The sequence below is a fragment of the Mustela nigripes genome, chromosome 9 (genome assembly GCF_022355385.1).
Source record: "Mustela nigripes isolate SB6536 chromosome 9, MUSNIG.SB6536, whole genome shotgun sequence".
Lineage (NCBI taxonomy): Eukaryota > Metazoa > Chordata > Mammalia > Carnivora > Mustelidae > Mustela > Mustela nigripes.
This window is the reverse complement of record NC_081565.1, coordinates 3,014,262-3,040,255: the sequence shown is the minus strand read 5'-3', so window position 1 is coordinate 3,040,255 and position 25,994 is coordinate 3,014,262. Positions and strand designations below refer to the sequence as shown.

General features: G+C 62.7%; 1 protein-coding gene across 1 annotated transcript; it reads left to right on the top strand.

Annotated features, from left to right (window-relative positions):
* Positions 1-3,883: 3,883 nt before the first annotated feature.
* Positions 3,884-24,485, top strand: DBH (dopamine beta-hydroxylase). The gene is made up of 14 exons (XM_059412131.1): positions 3,884-4,201; positions 6,633-6,779; positions 8,380-8,637; positions 9,430-9,606; positions 10,208-10,310; positions 13,618-13,784; positions 16,619-16,762; positions 17,156-17,194; positions 17,799-17,858; positions 21,303-21,430; positions 21,834-21,993; positions 22,885-22,999; positions 23,900-24,063; positions 24,366-24,485. The coding sequence occupies exons 1-14, from the start codon at positions 3,884-3,886 to the stop codon at positions 24,483-24,485; spliced, it is 2,100 nt and encodes a 699-aa protein (XP_059268114.1).
* The last annotated feature ends 1,509 nt before the right edge of the window (positions 24,486-25,994 follow it).

Here is a 25,994-nt window from a genome sequence, read left to right as displayed (position 1 = left end):
GTGACGCTCATCTAAATGCCGAGGGACAGCGCTCCCCCGCCATGTCCCCAGTGTCCCCCAGATGCAAATATGGCCGCTCTGCGTCACCTTCACCTGGGGCAGGACCTCTGATGCAGTTTGCACTGAGCCTGGGAGGGGCCGCCACGCAGCCTCCCTGAGCTGATTTCTCAACGTGCCTGCGTCTGAGCGGGCAGGGGCCCCGGGGGCTGGGGGGGGGGGGCGCTCCGAACCTGCTGCCGGAGTGGTGTTTGTTTGGCTGAGGCTTAAGGAGTGGGGGCCAGGCCAGAGGGCCCCCGGCTGGGTGCTCCGGCTGTCTCTTGCATCCCACGGGGTGTGGCAGCCCCAAGCTGCTCCGGACCAGGGAGGAGCGTGGGGGTGTATCCCCCAGAGGATTCACCGGCCCCCAGTCTGCCCCCCACAGCTCCGTGTCCCGCCTCTTACCCAGCTAGAAGGCTGGATTGTCCCTTCCCAAGCCGAAGGGGCACAGCCTGCAGCCACCCTGCGGTCCCAGCGGAGTGGCCTGACCTGACCTGGCCCACGGGGCTTACGGCCACCGCCGCCCCTGCTTCCGTTCCCCGCACTTGCTCCAACCTGGGGGCCTGGGCGCCAGCCAGGGTGGGCGTCACGTGGCAGAGCCATGGGGGTTACAGCAGAGGGTGACAGCCTCGGAGAGATGCGGAAAAGCAAAGGGCTTATTAAAACGCTGAAATTGGTTCCGAATGAGGTCAGCCATCGAAGCGCCTTGGAGGCGAGCCAGGCGCTGAGCCGTGAGCTGTGTTTATTTCCCCACAGCATGCGGTGACGCCCCGGGGCCACCCCCAATCCCTCTGCTTCTGGAGGGCAGATGGGACCGAAACACTAGGGCTGAGCCCGAGGGCCGAGGGAGCAGGGGTCAGAGGGCGCGCAGGAGGGAGCCGTGCGGCACAGCATTTGCTGCGTCCGCCGGGCCCCCGGGGAGGGCAGGTGGGTCACGGGTTGCAGACTGGGGCTGGAGGACCGCTGAGCGCGACTTCCTCACCCCGGCTCAAATTGCTGGTTTGTAAAAATCCATTAATGCAGGGAACTGCACATCGCGGCAGAGGCCCTGCGATTGGCCCGGGTCCCTCTCACCCCCCGTGGGGCGCAGAGCCTCCCCAGCTTTTCTGCCTGGTTGCATTTCTCATCCGAGTGTCCCTTCCTTCCTCCGGACTCCAGCGGAATGTCCCTGACCTTGGCCGCCTCCCAGGGCAGCACCCTCCCCCCAACGCCACCCCTTGCTAGAAGTGCACTTTGGGGTCCTTGACCTGGTACTTGGTCTGGCCCAGCCCCAGAGGCAGGTTGTTAACCTCTCCAAGGCCCAGTGCCCTGGTATCTGAGGACAGTCATGTTCCGGCCCTGAGGCTGGGGGGCAGGGGGGTGGCCCAGAAGGCAGCTGGTGGCAGGTTGGGCGTGGACGCGCTTTCTAGCGCTTTCTAGCGCTCGCGGATTCCTAGCGCTCCGTAATTATGATTTCTGCCACCGGCTGCCTCAGCCTTGTCACCTGTGAGGGGAACGCCGGGACTCCAGCCCAGCTCCGAGCCGGAGAGAGACGGTGCCTTCGGAATCCTGGTAAAAATAAACGTGTGTACAGAGGACTCTGCTGTTTACTAAGAGCGTCACGGGCCTTCCCTCCTTCAGGAGGAGCCACTCCGAGCATCTGCGCATCTCCCCGTAACCAGAGAGAAACGGAGGTGTGCTCGGCGGCCTGAAGTCCTGCTGGGGGCTGACACTGCCTCCCGGGAGCTCCTGACCCCCAGCTGGGCCGTTGCTCCCAGGCCGCAGGGGTGAAGCCGGACAGAAGGTAGATAGTTGCTGCGCCCCAGTCCTCTGGTGATCTGGTGGAGAAGGGCTTCCCCAAGGATGCCTGGCTGGGAGCCGGCAGGATTCGAACCCAGAATGCTGACGTCCAGGTCGGTACACCGTGAAGGCCTTGGGGTTTCAGTGCCCCAGAGTGTGGTGCCTCTGCTCCTTCTGCCTGTCTTTCAGCTGGACCACCTGGCCTCTCCAAGGCTGCCAGGAGGCTCACTCACAACGGGACCCCCGCATTTGGCCTGTACTGATGCCTGGGCCCCCCTGCAAAGAGCCAGCCAGCCCCACCCACTTGCCGTGGCCACTCCCTGATCCCGGTGGGGAGTGTCTAGAGCACAACTTGACCTCAAATGACAGACATCTGCTTATAGGGCAGTTTGGAGAATGTGGACTGCCTCTCTCTGGGAGAACTTCAGGGGGGCCCCCCTCTTCTGTGCAAGGCAGCTCTGCCCAAAGGCCTCTGGTCCTGAAGCCAGACACCCCCAGGTGCCCCCCGACCACCAGCACGCGTCCTCCCCGGCCACCGTGTCCCTCTGCAGCCTCCAGCAGGCTGGAGCAGCCCGGTCTGCCCGGGCTCCAACTCCTCCCTGTCTGTGCTCGGTGTCTGCGGGTGACAGATTCTGGAGAGGGTGTGCCCCAGGGCTTCCAGGGCCCAGCTTCCCCCTGCCCAGGCCTGTGGGTGGACCTGCCGTAGACAGGAATGGTCCATGGCCTCCGCGTGGCTTCCTTCTGCCTGGTTTGGCTTCGTAGGGCAGCCGGCTCTCATGAGGCAGGACGTACTCCCGCCAGGGCCCAGGGAAGCTGGAATGTTCCCTCGATTTCATCTTCAGGCAGATACACTCATTCCTTCCTAAGGAACAGGGTTCAGAGCCGACCTGAGCCAGGCACGACCTGGTCTGGGTTGGCCTCTGCAGATGCGTGAGGACTAAATGTCTGCCAGCTGGTGACATCCCCGTGAGCCTGTGGTTGGGTTCTGGGTTTCTCCAAAGAGGGCAGGAAGAGGAAGAGGAGAAAGAAGGAACGGAGAGCCGGAGAGAGGGAGCCAGGAGACTGGAGGGAGGGACCAGAAGTGAGAGCAGAGGGCAATCAGGGAGAACTTCCTGGAGGTAGCAGCACAAGTAGTCCACTCTGCAGAGGAAGATGGGTGGGGCTGGGGTGCTGCACCAGGGCTGTGAGCCCCAATGGATCTGTGCAAAGGCCCTGTGGTAGGTGTTGGAGAAACAGTGCTATAGGCCAGCTGGCCTTGGAGGGTTCACTTTCAGGTTGGGCCCACGCTAGGCTAAGGGATGTCCTAGGTCTAGGAGTTTTGGTGCTAGGGAAGCAGGCCTGTTGCTTGCACCCTTTTCTTTGTCCCCCACCAAGGCACCCTGTGCCATCTGGCCCCGCCCCCCTAGCGACGCACCCACTCCTGTTGGAGCAGCTGCGGCACCAGCTGGAGCGTGTGAGGAAATAGACAGGCGACAGAGTGGGAGCAGCAGGCCATGGGGAGAGTGTCTAAACACAGGGACTATGTGGGGACCGTCTTTTATTTTTAGCCTGAAATTGGTCCACCCTCCAGCCTCATAGAAATGGCTCACTGGGCCAGGCCCTCAGCAGCAAAGTCTCGCTACTCACCGGTCCCCTCGGCAAGGAGCTCTTGTGGTCTCGGTCTGCCCGTCCGTGGACGGGGCGGCGGGGGGTCCCATCCTGCTGGCTGCTCCGGGACAGGCAGGACCAGGCCTGCCTGCCTGGTGGTCAGCCTGGTGCCTGGCCGGAGGCATCTGGAAGGCCTTCTGGCTGAAGGAGGGGCCCCTCTGCGGACAGCACTTTAGAACGTTAGGAGGGAAGCCAATCAGCCAGTCGGCTCCAATTCCCACTGATGGCGCCCATGTGTCATTAGGCCCAATTAGGAGAGTGAGGAAGGCAAAGGCTTTGCCCCAGGGCACGCGCTGGTGGGCGGGTCACCAGGACAATTGAATTCCCCACCAGACAAATGTGATTAGCAGTGCAGCCTGGGCCCACCCCCCGGAGGGCTGGGGCATAAATGTCCCAGTGGGGCAGCCGAGCTCACCCCGCAATGCAGGTCCCCGGCCCCAGCGCCCGTGAGGTGGCCTCCATGTACGGCACGGCGGTGGCTGTCTTCCTGGTCATCCTCGTGGCCGCGCTGCAGGGCTCGGGACCCCCCGAGAGTCCCTTCCCCTACCGAGTACACCTGGACCCCGAGGGGTCCCTGGAGCTCTCCTGGAATGTCAGCTACACGCAGGAGATGGTCTACTTCCAGCTCCTGGTGCGGGAGCTCAAGGCTGGGGTCCTCTTCGGGATGTCAGACCGCGGGGAGCTGGAGAACGCTGACCTGGTTGTGCTCTGGACCGACGGGGACACTGCCTACTTTGGGGTGAGTTGTGCCCTGCCCCCGCGCTCCTGACCTTGTCCCTCGCCGGCCCCCGCCCGGCCTTCCTCCCGCACGTACCCCACCTTAACCCAGCAAAGGAAGTTCTCCTGCCTCTCCATCCCCGGTCCCTCTGGTCTTAGCCAAGTCCGTGTCCCAAGCTTGGGTGTCTCAGGGCTGCCCATTGGAGGACAAAACGGCAGACAGACGCCCTCCCTGGTGTCCGAGCACACACCCCGGCACAGCAGGCCGTGCTTCCGAGGCACGCACACCAGGGGCGCACACACCGCGTAAATAAAGGGACCGACTGCCCCCACCCTCAGGGTGGTAGACCCCAGGTCCCCCACCGGTGCCAACACCACCCAGGACTCCCGAGCCTCGCGGTCACACGTGGCCGGGCGCCACGCCAGGCGTGCACACCCAGTGCCCAGGACGCAGCCCTCGCAGCCCTAGCTCGCACACGAGGGTGAAGTGAGCAGGTGCGGACGCTCCCCCCCACCCCCGCCCGGATGCGGAGCAAATCTACCCAGCGGACCTGAAACAGGGTGTGCTTTTGACTCCTGGTCTCCAAACTGTACCCCTCTTCCTCCTGGAAAGCGCAGAGGAAGGGGAGTTTTCCCTGCAAACTGGAGATGGAGAGGTTTTGGGACGCATTGCCAGGTGATGGGGGGCCCAGGGGGCGGGGCGGCCAGAGCCTCCGTGGGGAGGAAGCACCCACCTCTCCCCACCAGAGCAGACACGGGAGGGTTAAACATTTTTTTTTTTTTTTTAAATTCAGGAGGCACTTTCTTTATCTGTAAGCAGAGGGCTTTCCTTTCTTCACTCAAATGGGGGAACCTGTAGGAGCTGTGCAACCAGCTCCTGGCCGCAGGACTCGGTTTCCCTATCTGAGGAGTGGGGACAATAATCCCTCTCCACAGTTCTAGGTTGTGTGAGCTCAGGCGAGCTGGCAGCGGCTGACATTTCTGGAGCCCAGCAGTGCTCCGCCCAGCCCCCACAGAAACTCAGCCGGTGCGGTACAAGCTGGGGACAAATGCTTGGGGCCCCCCAGATAGGACAGGTGGAGGTATGGGTGGGGGCCCAGATCTGGCCGGCCGGGCTGCACTGCTCCGTGTCTCATGCCGGGGGCAGGGGCTGCGTCATAGCCAAGAGACCTGGGGCAGCCCCAGCTGTGCACCATCAGCCCTTCCCAGTGGAGTCCCCAGGCCCCTGAATCAGGAGCTCTAGCTCCTCTGGGGACAGCTTTTCCTGGCTGCCCCGAGCCGGGGTGACTTCGCCCTCCCCCCCACTACAAGATTAATTTGCACAACAAATTCCTGTGCAAACAAATGTCAGACTTGTTTTTCCTCCGTGGCCCATATGTTCAACAAACAGATTCTAGATTTCCAGCCGAATATCAAACTAACTTTCTACCTCTACAAAATGAGTCTGCGACTGAGCAGCGTCCCTTAATGGGTTTTCCTCTAGGGGAAATCTTGCAAACTCTTTTTGCAGGTTTCTTTTTTTTTTTTTTTTCTTAAGGAAATGAAGACAGCCTGCTTTAGGTCTGGTACAGGGTTAAAAAGAATCCTAAGGCCAAAGGCTTGTGGTGCTCCCGAATGGGAACGGAGTCCTCTGGCGGCGGACCTGGGGGGCCTGGGGGGGTTCTTCCCTCCCTCTGAGCATCCCCTGTACTGGCCTGAAGGGCCCTGGATGGCTGGGCCTGACAGCCAGGTGCACAGGAGTCGGGGTGGGGGTGGGGGGCAGGTCAAGGTCAGCCAGATCCACCACCTACTAACGTCCTTGCAAAATGCATTTTGGCCCTCCCTGGGCCTGAATTCCCTCCCTGCAGGCAGGGCTAGGGCTGGGCGAGGGGAGCAAGATGCCCAGGGCACAGGGTTTAAGGTGAAGCTCGGTCTCAGGGGTCTGTAAGATCCGGGTGGGCCCCAGGGAAAGACAGCCACCTTGAACCCCTCCATTGGTTTCTCCCTTGCTTCCCAAATCTGGCCCAGCCTCCAAGCATCCCCTTTCTGAGGCTCCAGGTGCTGTTGGGACCCTCTGCAGACCAGGGGAGTGGTATGTGTCCAAGGCACCCGTTTGCCGTCCTGGCAGCTTCTTGGGGCTCAGAGGTCCGGGCACCTGCTCAGGGTTGGCTTCTCTGGGCACACCGTCCTGGCATGCTGGGATGTCCAAGGCCCGAGTCCCCACATGGGGTCTCAGAGGTGTGTGGTGAGATGTCCCTGTCCCTGCCCAGCCCCCGTGAATCCTGGCTGGCATCTGAGAGCCCTGCTTCCAGGAGTAGAGGAAGCCAGTGGGATTAGAGCTTGGTTTTGCCATTTCCAGGCAGATACAGAAAGAGTGAGTGACCCCCCAACCCCGGGAGCACTCACGGGACCCACAGGGCTTGAGCTCCGGCCCTGCTGCTTGGCCCTGGTGCTGATGGCGCTTGTCCCTGCAGGATGCCTGGAGTGACAAGCAGGGGCGGATCCACCTGGATTCCCAGCAGGATTACCAGCTGCTGCAGGCTCAGAGGACTCCGGAAGGCCTGTGCCTGCTCTTCAAGCGGCCCTTTGACACCTGTGACCCCAAGGACTACCTTATTGAGGTGGGTGGGGACCCCGTGTGCCCAGGAGATCGTGGCGTACCCCGAAGACCTAGGGCAGCATCCCTGGTCCCGTTATGCAGACAGAAAGCCAGGGAGGGATCTCAGAGGCCCTCGGTGAGGACAAGGGACCGGCTCTGCCATCGGCCTCCGGTCCCTCCAGAGGTCCTCCTGATGGACACGGAGCTGAGATATTTCTAGATGCGGGTCCTGCCCTGAAGCCACCAGGATCTTGTTCCCAAGCCTCGTTCCCTCTGGTTCATCACCTTCAGATGGAATTCTGGAAAGAGCCCAGGAGACCTGGTTTCACAAACTGCCCTTTTGCCAATGGGCTGCAAGGCTTGGGACAGGTTCCTCCCCCTCCAGACCTCATTGGTGACCTGCCTGTAAAGTGCGGGAAAAGCAGGGTGACCTGTAAGGCCGGAGCAGTCCGGGAGTCTGGGAGTCCACAGCCATCGGGGATCCGAAAACCACAGGCTTCCCGCACTGCTCCAACACCCCCATGAGGGGAAACCGCCCATCTTGGCCTTGGGGACAAAATTCTGTTAGTTTTCCAGCACACGTTGACCTCGGTCACTGTGTGTGACCTTTCCAGCCTGGCCTCAGTGGCTACGTGTGCCAGAAAAAGAGACTGAGGCCCAATCGGAAGGCCTGGCTCGGGGACCCCCAGCATGCTGGGGACAGAGCTGGACCCAAAGCATCCTTCCAGCACTCCGTGGAGTCTGCGCACCCCTGACCCCCTTCCCCACAGACGAGGCAGGGAGGGGCAGGCGGAGGACCCTCTCCAAGGACTTGGCACAGCGTGCAGCCGCAGCACACGTGCCGCTCAGGGCCTCGGGGTGCCGGGGGGGCCACAGCCTGAGGCTCTGATGTGTCCTCGGACGGGAGCCTTCACGGTAGGCCCAGGTTTCTGTAAACTCAGAGAGCAAAGGGGCTGCCCACCACGGATACAAACACACACACACACACTCTGGTGCCCAGAACACCCGCAAGGCGTTTTCAGGCCCACATCCTAGACGCAAACCCAGGCTTACAGTCCCAGCAGCACAGCGGGGGAAAGCCCAGACTCTCACCTCCTTGAATCTGTCTGTGACCTCTAGCCCAGTGCCCACTAGAACTTTCTGTGTCTGCCCTATCTGGCACCAGCCGGACAGTGCAGCCCTCCGAGCTCAGCGGGACTGTTGAGAAGCCCTGGTCCGGTGTTTTTCCTTCACGTGGCTATGGCTCCTCACGCCCAGTTGTCATTGGACCGGAGGGGATGACCCACACCTGGTCCCCTGTGGCCCTGGGGATGGTGGATATCTGAGGTGGGGGCCCATGGTGCGGCCCAGCAGTGGCTAGAGGAACTAGAAGTTTCGCAAGTGTAGATAGATTGTGTTTGCAAAGAAAAAATGTATTTGGCGCCTGGTGCCTGCCGTGGGCTGGGGGTGACTGGCCGGGGACAGAATCTCAGCCGGGTCCGTGGGGAGCCTCGAAGACCCCCTCCTTCACAGAGACAAGAGCCGGGCGTGTCACCGGCCAGGTCAGGCAGCAGGGACCTGGCCGTGCCTGGTTATGGGAGCCCAGTGCTGGGGTGGGGGGTGTCTGCGTGTCTCCGCTGCAGGACGGCACCGTCCACCTTGTGTACGGGGTCTTGGAGGAGCCTTTCGGGTCGCTGGAGGCCATCAATACGTCGGGGCTGCGGATCGGGCTGCAGAGGGTCCAGCTGCTGAAACCCAACATCTCCATCCCGGCCTTGCCCTCGGACTTGCGCACCATGGAGATCCGTGCCCCAGACGTCCTGATCCCTGGCAAGAAGACCACGTACTGGTGCCACATCACCGAGCTTCCAGATGGCTTCTCTCGGCACCACATCGTCATGGTACCTGGGGGGAGGTGGACCCAGGGCCTCGTCTCGTCTCTGCTTCCCGCGGCGCCTCCGAGGCTGCTGGAGAAACATCCCAGCGTCCGTGGTTCCGCTGGCCCCAGGGGTCCCCTTGCTGTTCACCCCCCACCCTCCCAGGGTGGCTGTCCTCTGGCCCCTGCTGCCCAGACTGGACCAAAGGACGCTGATGTTTTGATTTCTGCGTCTTCCCCTGGGACTGGAAGAGCCATCTGTCTATCAGGTCATACCACCTCCTGTGAAAAGGCAGCTCACCTCACAACTCAGTTGTTCTAAACACCCACCCAGAGACACCACGTGAGGGCAACAGCTGTTGACTGCCCCGTGTCCCTAGCCCTGGGGGACGGGGTGGGGGGACTCCCTCCATCTCCACAGTAGCACACTCAGTGGAGAAAGTGCAGCCCAGAGAGGTTGTGTGAGTGCCCAAAGTCACACGGGAGTGGCTGGCCTGTTCCCCTGGGCTCGGGCTTAGCCTCAGGGAAGCCTCTATGTCCTGGCCCAGTCACGGCCACATTCACACGAGGACAGCTGCCTTCCTGTCCCCGCCTTATCGGGAAATGGCTTGCTGGGGTCCTCGTGCCCTCGGCTCTGTTTAGGGTTGGTGGCTCCCCCTTCAAAGCCCTGAGCCCCAGAAGCACCCCTGGAAATTGCTTCCCTTAACCCTCCCATTTTACAGATGGGCAAGCAGAGGCCCACGGTGGGGCGTGGCTGTGGGCGAGCGGGCGGGCGATCGCGGCCTCAGGCTCGGTGCCCTCTCGCCCCCCCCCCCAGTATGAGCCCATCGTCACCAAGGGCAACGAAGCCCTGGTCCACCACATGGAGGTCTTCCAGTGCTCCATCCAGTTCGAGCGCGTCCCCCCGTTCAGCGGGCCCTGCGACTCCAAGATGAAGCCTGATCAGCTCAACTACTGTCGCCACGTGCTGGCCGCCTGGGCGCTGGGTGCCAAGGTGCGCCCGCCCCTCCCCGGGGCCCTCCCCACCTGGGTCCAGGGCGCTCCAGAAGGTGCTGGCAAGGCCTCCAGAGACCCCCGCCCCTCATGGCCCCCACCCCAACATTGTCTCTTGTCCACCCCCTTGGGCCACGAAGGCTTTTTCCAGCCTTTGTGGCATTTCTATAGAAACAAAATTTGAGCGTTGGTCCTTGGTGCGAATCGATCTTGTTTCCCCACTGGACTTGGGGTTTGTGCACCTGGTGGTCCCGGCAGGCAGCTGCCAGGGCCAGATGCCACGGCCTCCGCAGGCTGCACCCGTGAGGTTTCCATCGGCGGCTCCCACAGAGGCAGAGGAGGGCGAGGCCAGGGCCATGCAGAGGGCCTGGGGGTTAGGATCGTCCCCAGGACACCAGCTCCCCTACCCCCTGACCTCGAGTCTAATAGGGGTATCTGGGTGGACTGGTAGTGAGCTGCCCGTCAGTGGGAGAACACGGTTCTAATCCCGCTGCCCCGCCAACACCCCCCACCATAGCTCAGGCCGCGACAGCTGGGTGGAACCCTTGTGAGACACGCCAGTGTGCCTGGGTCCGACTCCCTCCCTGACCCGTCCTCCGCAGGCCTTTTACTATCCGGAGGAAGTGGGCCTTGCCTTTGGGGGCGCCGGGTCCTCCAGATTTCTGCGCCTAGAAGTTCACTACCACAACCCGCTGGAGATCCGAGGTAGGCAGTTCTCGGCACACGTTTCTGCCCCTGCCCCTGTCCTCCCTTGGGAGTCCTCGGGCTTGGGTGTGCCCCGTCGGGGGCGTGACTGGGGGGTCTGCCCAGCACGGAGCCCCCCTCCCTGTGGTGCAGCCTCCTCACCACTCGTCGGGGCAGGCGCCCCTCTTATGCCTCTCCCCTTGCTCCTCTCCTGAGACTGTAGTGGGCTCCCCGGGCGGGGCCCCTCCCTGCTGGCTCATCTTGCTCCCCACGCGGCGGGGGCCCCGCATCCTACCTTCCCCACAAGCACCCTTTGCCAGGTACTGCCCTCCAGAGAAGGCAGGCACAGGCTTCTTGCGTGTCCATCTGCTGAGGAGGAAATTAAGGCCCAGGGCTCAAGGGACCCCCCACTGGGGCCACGAAGTGAGTAGGGGGGCCAGGAGGTCTGGGTCTAGGCCGACCGTGACCTCAGTCACACAGCGGTGGCTGAACGGCCCTCGAACGAGCAAGGTTGGTCGGACTCTAAGCGATTCCTTCCAGCTGTAGATACTGGTCTGCTCGGAGCCCACATGGCCCACCCTCCTCCACCGCTTCCTTGCTCTGTAGTGGGGTCCACAGCTCAAGGTCTGTGAGGAGAGGTGCCAGACCGGATCGCTGTCCCGTTTCCCGGGATGTCCCACTTCTCTGAGGCTGCTCAGACCAGTAGCTGCCTCTTGTGCCCAACTGCCCCTTCCCAACAGAGTGACCGCTGGGACCCAGGCACGAGATCTCTGCCCCCTCCCCACAACAGGCTGGGCTGCCCCGTGGCACCTGACAGGACGGCAGGGGCAGGCCACTCCAGAGCCAGCAAGGCCCCTGCCCAGAATCCCCCCTCCGACGGCCTGACGCCTGGGAGGCACTGCCCCTGGGATTATCTTCTGGTTAAGGGAAGAGCCCAGGCTCACCCCGGGGGCATTGCTGGCTGGGTGCCCTGCCCCCACTTATCAAAACACATCCCAGCAGAGCAAACGCACACTTGCATGTGAGCCTGCATCTGGGATTTTCAAATCCATGTTTTCGGGGCAATGGTGGCAAACAGGCTTTGCTGGTGGGGTCTTCTATGTATGGGACCGTCCACAGTGCCATGGGCTCCCTGTCGGAGAGGTGTCTGAGGCTGCCCGGGGCCCGGCAGGGCTGTGCTGTGCGAGTTTAGGGAGGTAGGTCTGCTCTGCACAGCGCTAGGGGCTGGATCGCTCCGTGCCTGCAGACGCATAACGGGAGTCGATGTTTAGGATGGTGATGCCAGTTGTTATGGGGTCAGAAACCGAAACGTTTCTGTCTGCGGCACCAGCCCCTTCCACCGCACGCGGCCACATAGCCCTCTCCCTCTCTCTTTCTTTAAAAGGACGTTTATTTTCATTTGTGGAAATGAGGGGCAGAAACAGCCTGAGAGATGAAAGCAGGAGCTCCAGCCTGGGTCCCGCCACGTCCCTCTCAAGCCTTGTGACCCCTGCCGCTGTCCCGAGCCTGGGAGAACTCCCACACCCGGCTCCCGGCTGCATGTGGCCACCGGGTGTGCTCTGCCAACGGCTGCCAGCGAACTTCCCGCTGGAGGCGTAACTAATATTTTCTGCCACTGCTGGAATTATCTGCAGTGTGCACGGAGAAGGGCCGAAGTCAGCTGGGGCTTTCGCATGATATGGGATTTATTGCTCATTTAAAACCTGAGAGCAAATGGATTTTTGAAAACTCCTTAAGCGTCAGGGAGGTCTGTCTCTTCCTGATTATCTGGTTATATTTATGGATCCTTTGCCAAATATAAGGATGCTCTGTCACTTCACAAATCTGGAGATGGGCCGCTCGGCTATAAATATCAAAATGCCACAATTATTTCATTATTTAATCCCCATCTGAATTTTAACCAATTGCCTCTCTTTTTTATTATTATCCTCTGATGTAACCGGCCCAGAGACACAGCAGCTGAGTTTGGACATTGCGGGGGGCGGGGGGCGGGGGCGAGGGGCGCCGGAGCAGGGAAGGGGGGGCAGAGGCAAGAGGGGACGTTCTTGGCTCCACCTTGAGGTGACGGGCAAGGAGACTGCTGGGCCCCTGGCAACGCTCTGGGCTCAGATCCCAGCTCTGCCACTTTCCAGTCCCGCGATCTCGGGCAGAGTATTCAGCTCAGGCTGCGAGACTCAGTTTCCGCATCTGTAAATTGGGGAGGATGACCCTTCAGTTGCGTGGGCTCCCCAGCTCTCCCGTACATGCTGAGAGGTTGGGCCCGTGGCCCGGGCCCTGAAGTATTCGGGGACTCGGCTGACCAATTTCAGGCAGGGGCACAGCGGGGGCCACTGGAGGCCATGTGGTTGTGTGGCTGTGCCCGTGGCTTCTGGTGTCCGTGACCTCTGACCATCAGCTTTGTGTGAGCTCCAGGAGGCCTGCCCAGGGAGCTTCACAGACTCTCCCATTAACAAACCACAAGAACCAGCAGGTGTGACCGGACAGTTCTGGGCAGAAGCACAGCATTCTCCTTTGGAAGAGGCTCTTGACTTTGAGCCCAGAGAGGCCCAGAGAGGGACAGCGACTTGTCCAAGAGCACACAGCACCCTGTTGTTGACCAGGTGGAGTCTGGGGCTGTGCACGAGCCAGGGGCCGGAACAGCGGACACCGGCCCTGCTCTAAGGCTCCAGGCTCCTGCACGATGTCGTCAGATGTGTCCCCTCGGTGCACCTTGAACTTCTGGTGGTCTTCAAAGGACTCAAGTGGGAGGCTGTGAGAAGGCTGCATCTTAGGTGCCTCCCGTCAGCTTCAGCACGCAGATGCGAGCGCTGCCCCCCCCACCCCGGCCGGGCACCGAGACTCGTCCGAGAGACGGGGCAGCCATGGTTCCCTGCCCTCCCGTTTGCACAGACACCCCCAAAGGTGGTCCTGCTGCCGGATTCCCCTGCAGATTCCTTTGCAGGTGGGGAGGAATGTGGAGTCTTTGCAAAGGCAGCTGAGGAAGTGCCGGCTTCCCAGATGTCCTGGGATATCCTGCAGATAGTCTGCAGGCTGCTCAGCCCCAAGGACGCAGACGCTCGGTTTTAGTTACCCGCCTTCATCAAGACTTTCCAAAGCATCCACTTAGTTTTCATAGAAACAATGTTTCTTTCTCTCTACGTGGGTGTCGCACAGGGCGTGTGAATGCCTGGCACAAACAGGTGTGGCGACCGAGGCAGCTGGTTTCTGGGGTGCGCCACAGGTGGGAGCGGCTGTGGGCGCCAGCGTGGCCGAGGGGACCGGGGGGCGTGCCGGAGCCCAAGCATTGGGGCGAGGGCACCTCCGCCCACCTCCACCCTCTTCCTCCCAGGTCAACGAGACTCCTCCGGCATCCGCCTGTACTACACCGCCAGGCCCCGGCGCTTCGAAGCGGGGATCATGGAGCTGGGGCTGGTGTACACGCCCCTGATGGCCATCCCCCCGCGGGAGACGGCCTTCGTCCTCACCGGCTACTGCACCGACAAGTGCACCCAGATGGTGAGTGGCGCGGGGCGGGCTCCTGCCGTTCCGTCACCCCAGCTCTCCGGTAGAGGTCCTATGGGTGGTGAGGGCGGCTTTGGGGCTTTGGTTCTGCAGCCCTGCAGTTTCCCCGCTGTCCCCCCTCCCCTGTGCGCGCCAAGGAGCCTCGCTGTGGGCCTCCCTCTCTAGCAACAGCCTGCCTACTCCGGCCGGGTCCGAGCCAACCGCCTTGAAACAATGTGAGTAAAACCATCGGGCCTTCCGATTCCCAGGGTAGGCGCTGTGGGGGGCTAGAGCCCCCCTCAGCTGCAGGCCCCCCTCCCCTCCTCCCCAGACAGTCAGACGATACATTGTTACACGCTCTTGTATGTGGTGTCTGAGAGCAAAGCAGCAGAACAGGAAAACCTCCGTCTTCTAACTCGCCATCTGGCGGCTGCGTGCCCTTGCCCTGCATGGTTTCACGGGGCGCCTCCCCAGAGTTGGACCTCTGAGCCCAGGGGCCACCATTCTCAGGGCTACGGGAGGGTAGATGGGGCGCAGACCCCCGAGCAAATGCCCCCCAGGTGCGGCAGAGACACCCCGATTCTGCGCCCTGGGTGCTCCCCTGCCTCACCCAGCCCTGCCTGTGCTGACCTACCCCCGGGTCGCCAGCGTGCTTCCCGTCGCACCTGTGGCAAGAGGCTAAAGGGAGGTCCTTGTATGCCAGGAACACGTTTTACCAGGTAGATCCCATAAATTGTCATGCGCAGAGGACATGAGCTTGAATAAATCTCACAAAAACTCCAGCCAGAAAGCGCGTCCAAAACTTCCCACACACGGCCCCGGTGGGCGCACGGGTCCCACACCTGCCCACCCCCCACGTTATCCATATTTCTAAATATTCCCTTTCACTCTTGTTCAGTGTGAGCTCCCCCGACTAAATTGTAGAGTTGAGGATCTTTTCCTCCGTCTCTTGGTGGATGTTCTTTCCTGTGGATAACCTCTTCGTAACCTTTGTCTGGTGTTCCTGGTGGGTCTCATCTCGCTATTGGCTTCTGGGTTCTTTTTTATGATGTCTGCGAATGTGCCGACACTTTCTCCCACACCATACCTCTGCGTCCCACAGCTCGCTGCTAGGGACGTGCTGTCACCCGCTCTCCCAGCAGGGGACATGAGTGGGGCTCACTGGGGCCAGAGTCCTGGCAGGTGCAGGGCGTGGAGCTGAGCGCGGCTTTGTCTGACCTCTAGAGCCCTGCCCACCGCAGCAGGCTGCAGGGGTGAGGTGCAGGGTGCACATGCCTCTCCAGGGAGCTGATTCTCCAGTGGACTCTGTGCTCCTCGTGGGCTCCTGAGCTTGCAGGCTTCCCGCCATTAGGAGAGCAGACCACCCGGACCCGCAGAGACGGAGCTATTAGCTGCACAGGAGAGGAGCTCCTTTTGTCCGAGACCAGCCTCTGGCACTCTTTCCCGTGTCCCCAGAGCACCCATCAGTGACACCTCCTGCCATGGGAAAGGCTCCGTGGCCTGGGCCTGGAGCTGGGGGGGTGACCTACTCAGGGTGCCCCAGGGAAAGGGGCCCCAGGACACTGTGAGCTGTGCCCTAGAGACGGCGCCTAGGGAGGCTGGGCGCACAGACCTGTCAGCTCTTTCCAGTCTCCAAATACTTCACAGCAGGGAAAGGACTTACTCTTCTTCCCCTAAAGACAGTACGTTCTTCTTGAAAGTGGCGTCACGTGGGCTGCTCCTTGAAGGGACCCCACGGAGCCTGGCCTTACCTCTCCTTTAGAAGATCCCTGAGGGGCAGAAATTCGGCAATCGAAAGGCTGGCATAGTGGAGAGCAGTCGAGATTCCCTTATCGAAATGGACCGGCCAAGGGGAAGCACAGCTTTGGGGACCGGGGGCCACGGGACGGCCCCTCTCTGTGCCATCATCAAGCTCCTGCATCTCCGGGCGATCGGCCAGAGCTCGGGGCCCTGAGAGCCCGCAGGGGCTCCTAGGCCCCACTTCTAACTGTCACATGTGTGGCCACGTGGTTCCCTCGTCCTCAAATCATTGCAAGGGGGCCCGAAGTTTCCCTAAGGCCGAGGCAGGACAGCAGCGGGTGGAGGGCACGAGGCAGACAGAAGGCCCCGCCCCGGGATCACCCAGCGACAGAGCCGCGGCCGCGGGGGCGCCCTGAGCCGCAGACAGCGTGGACGGCAGCTAGCGGAGCGCGGTCCCGTGCGGTCAGGGAGACAGGTTGAAGAGTAGCTTCAAGTGTGTAATCCACTTAGGAAAGGTTCGGTCTCAACAAAGCTCACCTCAAGTTCTCGAAAGCGGCATTTGTCTGGGAAATCTCCTTAGGCGTTAACGGTGAACAATGGCGTCTCGAAGGGACATGGTCAGTGCCATGGCCGTGAGACAGGGGCAGGTGCCCCGGGGGCTGGCCGGAGGCCTGCGGGCATCACCTCCTGGTGGGTGCTGCGTGGGACGGCCTCGCCCCAGACCCGAGCCTGTGGAGCAAGGAGGTCACATCGTGCTCGTCTCGGTGGCCCCCTGCCCGGGGTGGGCTCCCCTTAAAGTCCGTTGAATAAAAGGAGAGTGGACTGAGCAAGCTTCAGGGGTTCCAGAGAGAAGGACTCGGGCTGTCCCCCCCCTACCCCAAGCCTCCTGGGGCTCCTGGCCAGGCAGCAGATTTGGAGGCCCAGGGCAGTGACAATGACTTCACCCTGTGGGCAACTCAAGCCCTACTGAGTTTCCAGAGGGACCCTGGCCGTCCAGGGAGAAAGACATCGTGCCCTGTGGGCTACGGTCGATGCCCGGAGCCAGTGGGAGGGCTGGGGCCAGGGCGCCCTGCGTGCTGGGCCCTAACCCTGCCGCCCCCGCCCCGTAGGCCCTCCCGCCCTCAGGGATCCACATCTTTGCCTCTCAGCTCCACACGCACCTCACCGGGAGAAAGGTGGTCACCGTGCTGGCCCGGAACGGCCAAGAGAGGGAGATCGTGAACCGGGATGACCACTACAGCCCTCACTTCCAGGTAGGGGCTGCTCGGGGTCTGGTGGGGGGGCTGGCAACTTCTCTCTCCCACGGCCATAGGAACACCCCGGTAGCGGGTTCCCTCTCCTGGGTCAGGCCCCAACACCCCAGAGCACACAGCAGCCAGCCCTTCCCTTCTGGGGATTCGGTCAGGGGAGGGCTCTGACGGTAGGTCCTGGCGTGCGGCTGGCTGCAGATTCGAGGGGACTCGGGCAGCCCGATGGTAAAGTCTGTCCTGGGTAACTACCTTCCTGCTCTCATCCTTCCGGGCTGGAGGCCGCACTTAGCCAGTCTTCCTTCCCCCCGAGGGGCTGGGAGCACAGTCCCAGAGAGCCGGGGAGGGGAGGACAGGGGGCTGGGAGCTGGGTCTGAAGTCTCCCCTTTGCCCACCCAGGAGATACGCATGTTGAAGAAGGTCGTGTCTGTGCACCCGGTGAGTGCCCAGTCAGGAATGGTGAGGCTGGGAGGGCTGGGAGCGCCCCCCAGAGGAGAGACAGAGGGGTGGGGGCTGGCAGAGGCCTTAGGAAGGTTTTCTAGACCCGCATCCGTGCAGGGCAGGGGCGGGGCTCAGCTCACAGTGAGACTCGCCAGGACATCACAGGGAGGCCCCAGAGGGGCCCAGAGGAGGCAGCACCCAGGGCGACCTGCGTCCCCCTGCCCGACCAGCTGGCCACAGACCCTAAGAGGTACACAGAGAGACAAGGGCATGGGGGTGACTGGTGGGGCCCCGGATCGTGCAGAAGAACGCCAGGTCAGGTACGAGGTGGCCCAACTTCACCCACGGGCTGTGAAACAGCCAACCAGTCTGCACTGCTGCGATCAGGAGCGCAGAAGCCAACAGATAGTCCCTGGGCACACCCACATTTTGACCCGCACATGTGGGGGCCCAGAGAATACCACAGGGTTCCTTAGTAATAGGCTGATGACCACGTCACCTGACATAGGCAATAGCTCGGTCAAACGTGGGACAGGCCCCGTGCACCTATTACCCCCAGGTAGGCAGGTGTTGACGAACCTCTACTGGCTTGGTTCCCCAGGGGGACGTGCTCATCACTTCCTGTACCTACAACACAGGGGACAGGGACAAGGCCACTGTGGTGAGTCACCTGACTTCCCCGCTGCTTGCTCACGGAACGCGTGAGGCCTAGGGTGGGGCTGGGGTCCCATTCAGGGCTTTCTGTGATTTCATGAGGACAAGTCCTCTCCTCGAGCACCAGTGGTCGGGGGGCAGGGGTGACCTCCCCGACTCACTCAGTAAACCGGTGGTTCTCAGGACGTGGTCCCTGGCCAGTGGCGCAGCTTTTCCCGGGGAACTTGGTGGAAACACAAACTCACAGGCTCCACTCCAGACCTCGAGTCAGAATGGGGGTGGCGACACGTGGCCATCTGGGGTTGAAGGAGCTCCCCAAGGGACCCTGACACCTGGCGGAGTTGGAGAGCTGCTGCTGTAAATGTGTCCGCCCTGTGTGCACAGGCTGGGACGAGGGACACACGGTGGGTCCCTGTCCTCGGGGAGCCCTACCCACTGGGGGAGCGGGGGTGGGCAGGTGACAGGCAGAGTTAGAATGAACACCGCTGGGGCCCCGGCCAGGCGGAAGGGGAAAGGTGGTCTGGGGGTGCGGGGGGAAGGCGACTGAGTGCCCGGGCAGAGGGAAAGCTGCAGGAAGGCCCCCAGGACCCAGAATGATCCTCAGACCTCCGAGACCAAGCCCGCACACTGTGGATGGTGAAAGTGAGCAGTGAGCGGGCTGTGCAAACTCCGGTCTTCACACCATTCCCCACCCCCCCACCCTTGGGGCTCCTGGCAAAGACCAGACCGTGCAGCTGACTCTGCTCGGCAGGGGTGCGAACAGAGTGCATTTGGGCTGTGCTGTGGGTAGCCCAGGAGGAGGGTCCATCCGGGAGACACTGTGTCCCCCAAGGCTAGCTGTGCGGGCAGGTGGCTGCAGGCCGTCAGCCGCCGGCGCGCCCTGGATCGGGAAAGGTCGTGCTGTTGGTGCCGACGCGTGGCCCGCAGACACCGGCCTGGGCTGGCCCGCAGAGTGAGGCCTGCTAACAGATGCTTGCCAGTCACCTTGTTCATCCCCGGGCCCCCCAGTTATCCTATGAAACAGGAGGCTCCCGGTGGAACAGACCTGGGGCTACGGTCCCCGGGAATCTGGTCGACCCCATGGTGGCCGCTTTTGGCTTTCATTCAGTGGCTTTTCCAATGGCTTCTCAAGATATAACCCACACACCCAGTAATTCACCCGTTTCGAGTGTGCAGCTCAGTGGCGTTTTCGTCTGTGCGCACGTGTGTGCCACCATCCGCACGGTCAAGTTCAGAACAGAACAGGCTGTCTTTCCAAAATAAACCGGGCCCCTTTGCCGCCACCACCCCCCAGCCCCCGGCAAGCACTGCCCCTCCCCTGTCTCTGTGGGTCTGCCCCTCCTGGGCCTTCCGCGGCAGGAGTCCTAGGATCTGTGCTCTCTCGGGATGGGCGTCTTGCCCTCAGCGTCTGTCACCAGGGTTCACCCGGGTTGTCATGAGAACTTCCCACCTTTTCACGGCCGAGTGACGTCCCTGTGTCTGGACGGACCACGGTCGTGGACCCATTCTCCAGGGATGAACATTCCAGTTGTTTCACCCCAGGCTTCAAGGTACGAGTCTCTGTGATTTCACAGGTGACAGGAGGCTCAGAGAGGGAAGACGCTTCCCAGAGGTCACACAGCCGGTAACGGGCAGAGCAGGGACTTGATGCAGGGCCGTGTGCCTGCAGGCTCTTGCCACACTGATCCTCCCTCCCTGGGCATAAACTCGGGGAGCAGGACAGCTTTGCAGGGGCACAGCCCTGACCTAAACCCTGTGTCCCTTCTTCTATCTCAAGAGGGGTCCGTCCATATGACAGGTGTTGAAGCGCAGTGCTTCCTCCACACGCTGGGGATTAGTCTAACGGCTGACCCCCTCCAAGCTCAGGGACCCTCGAAGCTTTGCCAGGACCCTGTGAGGCAGGTGCCCTTGGGACGCAGTGAGATGGAACCACCAAGGGCCCTCGACTAGCAGGGGGCAGGGCTGGTCCAGGTGCCAAGGGCTCTGAGCTCTCGTGCCAAGGCTCCTGGCAGGATGGTGCGTTCCCCACTCTGCAGGTGAGCCCACTGAGGCCGAGGGCGAGAGCGGGGGACTTGCCTGAGCAGTGAGGGGGACCCCGAGGCACAGACGCCCCCACACTGCTTCTGCGAGGGCCCTGCTCCCTGCTCATCCTCCCCCACAACCACCTCCTCGAGGGAAGCTGGTGGCCCGTCTCAGGATGTTCAGGCCCCATGAGCACCCCGATGTCCCCAACTGCCCCGGCTGCCCCACAGCCTCCTCCAGGGGCCCCTGTGTCACTGGTGGGACCAAGGAGGGGGACGCGGGCTTCCCATAGTGTGACCACCCTCGCACCTGGAGGACAGAGGTTTTGTGATGTGCTTTCCACGCGGAGGTGGAGAGGGAGGACAGTGCCGTGAGCAGAGCCTTCCCCGGCTCAGGACTCTGTCTTGAGCGCGGAGGTGGGGAGCTGCGGGAGTCTGTAGGGTCGGAGGAGAGAGGTGACCCCCCACCGGAGGCCGGGCAGTACGGTGTGTGGGGCTCTGGCACCCTAGGAAACCAGAGGACGGTACAGGGACACCAATCCGCAGGGGCCCCGCAGATTTCCCGTCTAGACGGCCAACCTCCAGCAGCGTCTACAAGGACCGGGGCTGCGGCTGGGCTCCTCGCGGTCTTTCTTTCCGCTGCCAGGGAGCAGATGCTGCTCTCCCCTTGGAAGGTGCCGGCAGCCTGACAGGCAGCTGGGAGCCCGGGACGTGGCACTGGGCGGGGCAGGAGGCACTCCGTTGACTTGCCGGGGTCCCGGTGCGGCATGTTCCTCACCACTCGCCATCCGCTCCTCCCGCGGCTTGTATCCCACTCCTGCCGGCACTCGGCTCCAGGAACAGGGACCAGGCCAGGGGCTTGGAGCCCAAGGTGGCGGGGAATCCCCACTCTGCCCCGTCCCGCACGACAAAGCTGAAGGGTTGCCCTGGGAGGCTGCGGTGTGGTCCTCTAGCCACCATCCCCACTCCCGGAGCCCCTCCTCCCCTTAGAGCCGAGTTCTGGAAACGTCTGGCGGACAGTGCTGTGTCCGCGGTGTGAGGGGAGGCCTTTCCTGCTGTCCCTGCCTCTGGGCTCCCACTGGAGGCCGAGGGGACCCCTCTTCGGCCAAAGTGGAGAGGCTCTGTTCACTCAGGCCTTGCCCCTTAGCTTCCCCGGGACTCAGTTTCTGTATCCATAAATGGGCACACTCGTTCCCCGCTCTCCTCGCCCTGCGGTCGTTCTCTGGCTCACACGTGTGGCCCCGGAGACGCAGCTGCCGGCTGACTGGTTCAGGGTCTGACTTTCCCGTCAAGGGAGGCGGACCCCCGAGCGGACAGCGTTCTGCTCACTGAGAACCCGCCAAACCCTCACGCTCACAGCACGGTCCGCGGAGGAGCGCAGGGTGCACGCCTGAAGCGCGGGTCCTGACGGGCGCCCTCCCCTCCCGCAGGGCGGCTTCGGGATCCTGGAGGAGATGTGTGTCAACTACGTGCACTACTACCCCCGCACGCAGCTGGAGCTCTGCAAGAGCGCGGTGGACGCCGGCTTCCTGCGGAAGTATTTCAACACCGTGAACAGGTGCCGGTCCCCGGGGGGGGTCCCCGGGCAGGCGCAGCGGAGGAAGCCCGACACAGGCAGGGCTGGCCCCGGGGGAGGTGAGGAATCCAGGCCAGGGGCTGGGAGCAGGAGGAACAGACAGGTGGCAGCGGCGCCTCCACGTCCCTCCCAGGGGCCGCGGTGATGTCGCTAGTCCATCCCCAGACCCTTTTCCTGCTGGGCTTGGACTTGGCCCGAGAAGCCCCCTTCGGCCCAATTCTGGAGCAGCTGTTCCCAGCCCTTCCGAGGCGAGCTGGGAGAGGAAGCCCTATTAGCCATCACCAGCCCGAGTGGCAGAGCCTGGAGAGCTGGCGGGGTGGGAACGTGACCCCCCAGGCACCCCACTGCCCGCCCCCAGCCTGGGCTGTGTCCCCTGCCCCACCAGGTTCAATGCGGAGGAAGTGTACACCTGCCCTCAGGCCTCTGTCCCCGAGCAGTTCGCTTCCGTTCCCTGGAACTCCTTCAGTCGAGACATGCTCAAGGCCGTGTACGGCTTCGCCCCCATCTCCGTGCACTGCAACAAGTCCACGGCCGTCCGCTTCCCGGTACGCAAGCCCCGCGGGGGGCTGGCCCCTCTGCACCCCGGGCCCCACCGAGGACCCCAGCGTGGAGTGACAGGCTCCGCTCCAAGGAGGGCTCCTGCAAAACAGCTGGAGAGATCCGGGGGTGGCAGACGGGGCCCCAGACAGACAGACGGCCTGCAGAGGGGAAGACTGATGGCACCGCCAGGCAGGGTGGCTACCGTCCCCTGGGCGACAGCACATCACGGCGCTCCGGTCGGTGGTGTGAGCGGTGTGAGCGGGGGGCCGGCAACGCCCCCAGAGCCTAAAAATAAAGTGCAGGGGGAGGGGCAGGTGAGAAGCCAAACAGTCTGAAGCTGCAGGCTGGCTTGACTCCTTATCTGGGACCCACTGGGATTCGGAGGCTCTTTTATTCCCGAACAAGCAAAGCCCCAGAGAGCGGCTGGTGGAGGCCAGGCCTGTGCTGAGCAGGGTGGGGAAGGGTCTTTGTGCCTGCGGGTCCAGGAGGCAGATTTCCTGCAGGCATCTGGAAGCCGGATTAACTGCCGATTCGAACATTCCCGGCACCAAGGGCAGGGCTGATGCTGGCTGGTGGCCAGGACGCAGTGTGGACACCCGGTGCGGCAGCCTTGTTGGGGAGGAGGGTCTACAAACAGCCTGCACCCGGGGGCTCCGACTGCATCACCTGGGGGCGCCTGAAGTAAGGGACGGCCAGGGAGTCAGGGGGCTGGTGGGATGGGAGTGCCGGGTCAGGACCCCCAAGTAGCAACCCGAGAGTGGGAGGGTGAGTTCAGTTTGGGACAAGATGAATTTGAGGGCAAGAACCCAAGAGGTCACGGGGGAGAGCGGCTTGGAAGGGCGTGCCCCGGCCTCATTCCTCTAGCCTCAGTTTACCACCTGGTCCTTTCTTTGCAGGGTGAGTGGGATCTGCAGCCTCTGCCCAAGATCACCTCCAAGCTAGAAGAGCCCACCCCTCGGTGTCCAGCCAGCCGGGGTCAGAGCCCCACCAGCCCCACTGTGGTCAGCATTGGTGGGAGCAGAAGCTGAGTGGGGGGCTACCTCTCACTTCCCCTTCCATGCTGCGGCTGTGGGCTCCCACCAGCTCTGTGCACCCCCATTCTCTGGAGACCCCTGTTGGAACAGCTCTGCGTGCCCAGGGTTGGATGGGCTGGGCCGAGCCCCAGCCTGAGACCATGGGCCATTCTAGCATTTGCCCCACAAGGACCCCCTGCATGACCGAGAGGGTCCCATGAGAGTTCCCTCTTGACCTACCGGGACTGGGGTGACCATCACCTTCCTCACACCCACCTTGGAGGTCTAGAGCACGGTGTGCCCTCCCAACCCCCACCCGCAAAAACCCTGACTGTTGCACGGGGAGGGGAGCCATGCCTGGCCATCGGGCGGACCCTCAGCCCGGCCCCCGCATCCTCGGCCCATGCTGATGGCGGTCTGTGTTGCTGTGCTGTGGGTCCACGTGCTGCTTAAACGTTTCCCTGCAGAGTGGCTCGTGTGTCGCAGTGGGCGTCTTCTCTGTCGCGGGGGCAGGACAGCCACTTAGCTAGTTAGAGGTTTGCCTGGGGAGACTGCTCCCTTGCAGGATAAATAGATATTTTCGCCCACCTAAAGGGAAGCACTAACAACTCTCGCCACCACCGAAAGATGACTCGGCAAGGACCCAGACAAGGATCCGGGTGCCGGCTCCTTGGGGCAGTGGGATCATCAGTCTGGGCTGCTTTCCTGGCGGCGGAACAAGTGGGTAGACCCGGCTCCAGCCTTGGGCCTGCATGAGAAGTGCTGTGCCTCCATCTTGCTACAACACCTACCTCCCTGGCCCTCGGCTTCCTCCTCTGTCCCAGGGGACCCGTGCCGGTGGTGTGCGCGAGGCTGTAAAGCTCCCCCGTGGGCCGGTGCTCCGGGCTGGCCGGCACAGGTGGCGCTGCCCCCATGGGAGAAGGCCAAGTCGCAGCCGCCTTTCCACAGCGGGCGCTGTGCCCTGCGGCCAAGCTGGAGCAGGCCTCGTGCTTCCCGGGGCAGCCTCCACCTCTGCCCCCTATGAGCTGCCTCCCATTTAAGGCCAAGTTTGGCTCCTTGATGGTTTCTGGAGGGAGTAATGGATGCGACTGTGTTCAGCCAGTTCAGCAAAAATGCCACCCAGCCTCCGGGGGGGTGAGAGGCTGATGGATGGACCCCCCGGTCCCCCGCTCGGATAACGGCCGCTGAGCTGCTGCCTCTCCCGAGACTCAGTCCATCACAGACGCAGACAAACGGGCCCAGACGCGCTGTACTGCGTCGTGTAAATCACGGCTTCCCGCGCTGTAAGTCACGCGGCGTGATCGCTGTGAAATGCCGCCTGGGCGGAGGCTGGACCGCTAGCCCGCCCTCCATCTTCTTTATAGCTTCGGGTGACAGGTGCAGGAGAGGCCTCTCCCCACAAGCGCAGGCCTTGGGACTGTGGCCCAGAGCACATCCAGCCTCTGGCCTTCATCTGCAGGCCCAGCAGGACCCCGTGCCTCTGACCCGGGTAACTGCCAGCCGGGATAAGTGTCCTGGTCGGCCCAGGGCTGTGGGAAAGGGTACCAGGGAGACCTGCGGGCTACGGTGGGCCAGCCGCACCCACTGAGCCCCTCCTGGCCACCATCACTTTGTTCCCAACCCCCCTTCCGGCGACTCTCCAGGCTCTTTTGAACAGCTGGTGGGGGAGAGTGAGGGTCGTGCGGCTGTCTTCCCGTTCCTCTCTCGGCTATGCGGCCCCAGGCAAGTTGCTTTCCCTCTCCGGGCCGGTCTCCCTTGCTGCCCTTTGAGAGGCAGGGGCTGCCAGGGTAGATGGGAGGGACCCGTCAGCAGTGAAGAGCTCTGAGTCCCAGGCTGAGGCGAGCTCACCCAGGATCAGTGTTGGGAGGGGCTGGAGGTGGGGGCGGGGAGGCCTTCTCAGTCCTCAGGCTCCAACCAGAGAAGGTGGGTCTGCCTGGGCCAGCCCCAGTGTGCTGCCCGGTGGCCATCAGCCTCCTGTGCCCGTTCAAGCCTGATTTTCAGCGGATTCACATGCTGTGAAAGGAAACATTCAGGTTCTCGGGCACACCTGCCACATTCCCAACGCTCCATGGCTACATGTGGCCACGACCGCTCCGGCACCCAGCACAGACCCAGAGCACTGATTTCCTCATCATGGCAGTTCCACTGGGCGGTGCTGCCCTGGGGCTGCGTGGGGGTGGGAGGCGCACGTACCCGAGGGGCTGCCTTGGGCCAGCTCTGCACAGAGCAGCCGGACCACTGCAGGGGCCAGGATGTTCCACGGGGGCATCTTGGCAGGGCCAGTCTCCACGGCTAAGGACTGCCCTTCACACTATGGAAGGTCTGGCCTCGGGGCCCCCCAGCACGCCCCATCCTGACCACTGGCCTCCGAATGCTGGGCGTGGACAGGCACCCAACACTCTGCTCCCTCCCTGCCGCCGGCTGTCAAAGGATGCCTTGGTCCGTCCCCCGCCCGCCCTTCCCATCACGCAGATGGAGACACAGAGCCTCAGGGATCCAGGCCGGCTCCCGCCGTTTCCACGGCGGCGGAAGACGAAGCTTCTCCTCGTTGCAGAACGGCCCCCTTCGTCCCCCCTGCCCCAGTAACACGCGCGGGAAACCACCAACGGTCTCCCTGGGACACACAGCGCTCGCCCTGTTTCCCCCACACACCCACCGGCCTCACGCACACACGCCACACTTCCCTGCACTTTCCGGAGGCTCCGGATGGAAGGCAGCCCGCGGCGTCCCGGGAGTCCCAGGCCAGAAACGCCTGCGTTTGTGGAACATTCCTCTCAGGGACGTGGGGAGCCTTCAAGGGAAGATTCTAGACGAGAATCCAGGAGGCCCTCGCTCCCTGCTTTGGAACTTCAGAGGGGCTGGGTTGTGCCCCACCCCTTGAACACCCAGCTTAAGTGGGTCTAGAAGCTGCCCTCAGCATACATTCTCATGAAAACCAGAGTTCCGGGCCCACAATGGACCCAGGACCATCACAACGGCCCCCGAGGCGGCCC

What these genes read in the sequence shown, in the direction of transcription:
- DBH (XM_059412131.1), top strand. Translation starts at nt 3,884, where the DNA reads ATGCAGGTCCCCGGCCCCAGCGCCCGTGAGGTGGCCTCCATGTACGGC. An exon ending in ACTACAGCCCTCACTTCCAG is followed by an intron (nt 16,763 to 17,155) that starts GTAGGGGCTGCT and finishes TTGCCCACCCAG; the next exon opens with GAGATACGCATGTTGAAGAA. An exon ending in ACAGGGACAAGGCCACTGTG is followed by an intron (nt 17,859 to 21,302) that starts GTGAGTCACCTG and finishes CCCCTCCCGCAG; the next exon opens with GGCGGCTTCGGGATCCTGGA.